The following is a 5,194-nucleotide window of genomic DNA, read 5'->3' as shown; positions in this document are numbered from 1 at the left end:
ATGGCTGACACACAGTATTCAAAGCCATATTTGTAGCTTTAAAAAGACAGAAGTGTCCGATGGAGAATCGATACAGTGAACAAAACGTATGAGGAATCGTACAGTCTGGATTTGACACGAGGGACTAGCGTTAGCTGCTTGTGTTTGAGCTTTGATGAAAGGACAGATCGGTTTTGAGTGAGCGACTCACATCAAACCACATCACTGTGTACTGGCAGCGCAGAAATACTCCCCAGAGTCGTTTGCCTCTGCCTTTGGACGTACCAGCGCTCCTTTCAGTTCGCTCTCCATCGTCATCTCAAATTGATCTTTGAACACCTCTTCGTAGTTGGGGTCGCTGGGATAGTAGCTGTAGCCTATTAGACTCAAAGTGTTGTTCTGTGGTCTTCGCTGGTACCATAACATGACCTTGAGACTGTCGTCATCGTGTTGACATTTAATCTCCGCCTGGGTGTTTTCCTGAAGTATTATGGGATCGGATTGCTGAAATATCACACAGTCTTAACACACCCATGGACAGAAAAGCAGAGAGACAGAAGATCATTTAAAGTCAAAGACAAAACCATAGACTGTAATGATTGAAATTTGACATTAGTAAATAGCTTTAATTGGAAGCAGACTTATGAGAGAGATTTTACCCAGAAGTCGAAGCAAAGTCAGGAGAATCCCAACGATTGCAAAAGACATCCTGTCCTCATGTTGTTTTCAGAAAGACATACAGACCATCCTTCAGATCAAGTCTGTTTCATGAAGAATAAGACACACCCTCTCCTGCCTAGTACTGTTCATCATCGACTCGATAGACAGAGGAGCGTTTTAGTGCGCACACGGTTCAAAACCACATCACTGTGCTCACCAGCAGCGCAGAAGTACACCGCCGTGTGTGTCACATTTGCCTCCCGAACTGCCAGGGATCCGCTCTGACTGTCGTCCATTTTGATCTCAAACTGCTCTTTAATGCCGTCCTCATAGTTGGATGTAGTGGCTCCATAGTTATAACCCAGTAAGACCAAGGGACCTGAGCCCTGTTTCTGCTGGTACCACAGCATCAGAGGCCTAGAGCTGTCGTTATGGCTACAGGTGATCACGACCTCTGCCTTCTCGTCCGGTACTATCTTGGGACCGGACTCCTGAAACTCGATGCCTTTGACCTCGACTGTGGATGGAATGAGGAGAACGAGGAGCATAAGTTAGAGAAGTCACATTTGCAGTACATTGAGTCGTTTTAGCCTACGCTTTCATCCAAAGGGACTTTAAGATGAGGCTGTGATCAATGAAACGCTAACCCCTGAGGGAGTGTAGTTAGCTGAAGGAATAATAAAACAAGGATTACAACAACAAGATACAGTACGTGTACATTGAACAAAGGCATAGTACTGCATCCGTTGATAGTTTGACTTGAAATTATGTTTTTTCTGGTTATAAAAATACAAAACATAGCAACTTACACAGACAGAGAATGAAGATAATTCCTATCTCATGCAGAATATGGCTAACAATCATTTCTGACTGGAAGATGGAGGCTTGAGATTGATCTGAGATATCAACAAAATATGGATTTTTTTTATCGGGTGGTGTTGGTGTAGTCTGTCTGGAAGGGGGGAGGCAGTCGATTTTGATTCTCTGAATAGTGTTTTGCCTCCACCTATCGGATAAAATTACCAAGCTTCCAAAAGTACACTAGCAGCTGCATTTAGCCTGAAATCCTATCTGATCAAATATATACCCTGTTTGTTGTCATGGCGACAAGAACTGTTGGGTGGGATAAAGATAAAAGGATTTGGGCTTTTACAGAATTCTTTCCTATTTAGGCTACTTTTGTTCTTACCTTTTCAATATTGTATATCCTGATATTTTATTGGTTTGGGTTGAAGGCAGAATTAATTTAAGAAAATTTGCTGGTCACAGATGAAATGTATTCTTTACTCATTATGGTTTATACCTCCTGAAAAAGCCAATTAAAATAGCATGTACGGTATGTATTGCCCCCACTGATAACTAGATTGAGAACAGAACTGTCATAAAATATTTATAAATATATATGTTATGTTATATGTTACATCTTCTTCTTCCTCATCGAATTTCTGTTGCTCTACGTACGTCATCTGGTATAATTGATACGATTGGCTATGAGCTACGGACAGACTCATATGATAGACGACATTCATAGCGCCCCATAACTGGCTTAGGGCAATCGTAAACCACGCCTCAAATAACCACGCCAGTCACTTGGCTCCAGACTGAAGCATTTCCCATAGTGAACCAAAGGTTGTGTTATTGGCTGTAAATGAAAGCAATAAATCCAACTGATGCCAAAGCAGTTGCTGCAGGTGCAGGGAGGTTAATCAGATTAATTATTAGATGAGGAATTCTTGTACGGTGAACCCCTAATACGCTGAATTGTGGAATCTAGCAGCACAGAAATATAAAGCGCTGATCTCCATGCTGATGTTTAGTATCCTTAACTCTACGGTTTGGTCTTGATCAGCACTCCCACTCATTATCTCCCCAGCTTCGGGAAATGCAGTAGTACTGGATATATACCCTAGGAACACCAGCTGTTTATTGTTGCATTGCTGTTTGTACCAGTGGATTTGGCCGTAGTCCTTAAAGGGGACCTATTATGCTTTTTCGACTTTTATGACCTATAAACGTTGTTATAATGATTGATAGTCATGTTTAACCATACTAAAGTGTCAAATAATGACATACATGCATTTCGACGTATTCCCTGCTGACAGTCTGGGGTGGCTGTGCAGAGCGCTAAATACTCAGGAGAACATTTGCGATTCAGTTGTTCACATTTCCGCTTCAAGGAAGGTAACCAATCACAACAGAGTTGGGTTGGTGCGAGGGGGCTGAGAAGGACGAAACCGAGCGTTGACAGAGAATGCTGGAAGCGCCCAGATGAGAGGAAGAGTTTCCCGAAAATCGACATTGTTTTTTGTGTATGGTTAAACATGACAATCAATCATTATAACAATGTTTATAGGTCATAAAAGTCGAAAATGCATAGTAGGTCCCCTTTAATGCTGTGAGAGCATTCCAGCGTGACCGTTGGTCCTGACTCGATGGCCACAACCATCTCAGGTGGAGTCTGGTGAACCTGGTCGCTAAGAGATGCACCTTCAGAAAAAATCAATAACCAAATATCAGATTACCAAAAATACACTTTTACAACTAGGGTAATTGTGACTTGGAAAGTAATGTTGAAATGTGATTGTTAATTCAAGGAAGATCGGTTTCAACTTTGGGACAAAATTCCGACGTAATCGTATTATGTACAACAATAAAGAAAAGTCAGAAAAAATGTAAGGACAGTATCTGATACATTGTTTGATGTAATCAGTAGCGCAAGGTAGGTGATGGTCAATATGACTGGTTGTGATAAGTCCACGCTAGCTAGCTTGTGACGGTCGTCCTTTAAACACAACCATATTGAGTACATAACCTATGCATCATTCTGATGGAAGTGGCTCCTATTTCCATCTCACAACCATACCGAAACCCCCATGTGGGAGGAGCCATTTTGTGTTAATGTTTTGAAGAGAGGAGGTTATGCCATCCAACTGTCGACCCGTACAGCACTGATGATTGAGAGACCTGTAGGGTGAACACCCCCTAATGCATGGTATGTTTTTATTGGCTCCGTCTTATCGTGTTTTGTGAGCTGTTCTTTTGGTTAGCAGTAGAGGAACAATCATGGTTGGGGGGTTGAGCAGACAGTGTAACCATTTCACTGTGAAGAAGTACACTGCACGATTGGTCGAAAAGGGAAACTGGGGTTTTCCCTCTCTTGTGGTTACTCTGAGGGTTTTTGTACCAGCGTACGTTGGTTCTTCATCACAGTGCATTCTGGCTGCACAGTAATACACTCCTGTGTCCTCCGGGCTCCTCGGCTTCAGCAGCTCCAGTCTAGACCACTTCATTCCATTCCCGTCAACTGTGAAGTGGCCTTTAAAGGAAGCCTCGACAGTCAGGAGAGAGGAATACACTGATGCGATAAGATCCAGCTGGTGGCTTCCTTGCGAGCGCCGGTACCAGAGGATGGTGTCGTAGCTTGGGATTTGATGCTCGCAGGACAGGTTTACTCTGCTGCTGTTCTGCTCTTCCAGCACGTCTGATGGGGTCTGGTCCACCTGGTGCTGTGGAGACGCTGCTAAACGAGAAGATCCATGAAGTTATCCCTCACACTGAAGAAGCTAGACTTCACAGACAACCTTACATTTTTACCTGGATTCTGGAACCAGTCAGTAATATTAAATGAGATTGCTAACCCTGCAAAGATCGGTTTTAGTTTTGGAAGAAAATTATAAACCGTAACATTGTAGAATGTACAATAATGAAGAAGGGTCATCCAAAGTTAAGGAAAGTAGCCCTACCTGAGACGACTGTCAACATAAATATTAACACAAGGAATGTGTTTGCCGACATATTTGTCTCGTGATAAATTAATACTATCTAGCTTGGGCCATTCATCCTATAAACAAACCCCTATTGAGTACATTTCGTACATGTGATGACCCTTTCAACTTTCATTATAAGGAAGGCAGTGGCTCCTATTTCCATTTGAACCGTACCGGATTGGGCGGAGCCTTTTTGTGTAAATGTTTATAAAAGAGAAGGTACTACCCTCAAAATGTCTGATTTGTTGTGCGACTCGAACACAAAACAACTAAAGAACACCCCCTAGTGCTTGGTATTGGTATTGACCAATCATGTCTTAAGCTAGTTCTGATGAGCCAACAGATTGTCCTGGGGAGAAATACAGCACATGATTGGTCGAAAACGATAAGGAAAAAAAAATCCACATCAACGTCAAACACAGGTGGCCGGTGGACTACTTAGTTGAGATTTTAATTCCAAACTGCCGCTGATAAGAACGACATAATGCTGGGTTTTTGTAAAGAGGAGCGTTGTTTGTGTGTTGTTGTTCTATGCTAGCAGCCCAGTAATACAAGCCACTTGTCTGACGGTCTTTCAGACAAACAATAAGAGAGCTGTTCATGGCTGTCTCCCCGTTGAGATCCCCAGAAATTGAGAAGTCCTTTTGAAACGTACTTTCTACCTAGCTGGCATGGAAATTTACGAGTCCGATCAGACTGAGGTCATTCCGTCCAGCAGACTGCTGATACCACAGCACCACTTTAGTCTGTTTCCACGTTCCTAAAGACAAACTCTGCACGTTCCCCAG

At 42.7% G+C, this 5,194-nt stretch overlaps 1 gene segment (V, D, J or C); it reads right to left on the bottom strand.

Annotated features, from left to right (window-relative positions):
- Positions 1–682: 682 nt before the first annotated feature.
- Positions 683–1,566, bottom strand: LOC115544095 (T cell receptor alpha variable 35-like). The segment is given in 2 exon segments: positions 683–1,156; positions 1,449–1,566. Coding segments are annotated over 2 exon segments (423 nt in total).
- Between the last annotated feature and the right edge of the window lie 3,628 nt (positions 1,567–5,194).

This window comes from Gadus morhua, chromosome 5 (assembly GCF_902167405.1).
Source record: "Gadus morhua chromosome 5, gadMor3.0, whole genome shotgun sequence".
NCBI lineage: Eukaryota > Metazoa > Chordata > Actinopteri > Gadiformes > Gadidae > Gadus > Gadus morhua.
The sequence above is the reverse complement of the archived record's forward strand: the minus strand, read 5'-3'. Positions and strand labels throughout refer to the sequence as shown.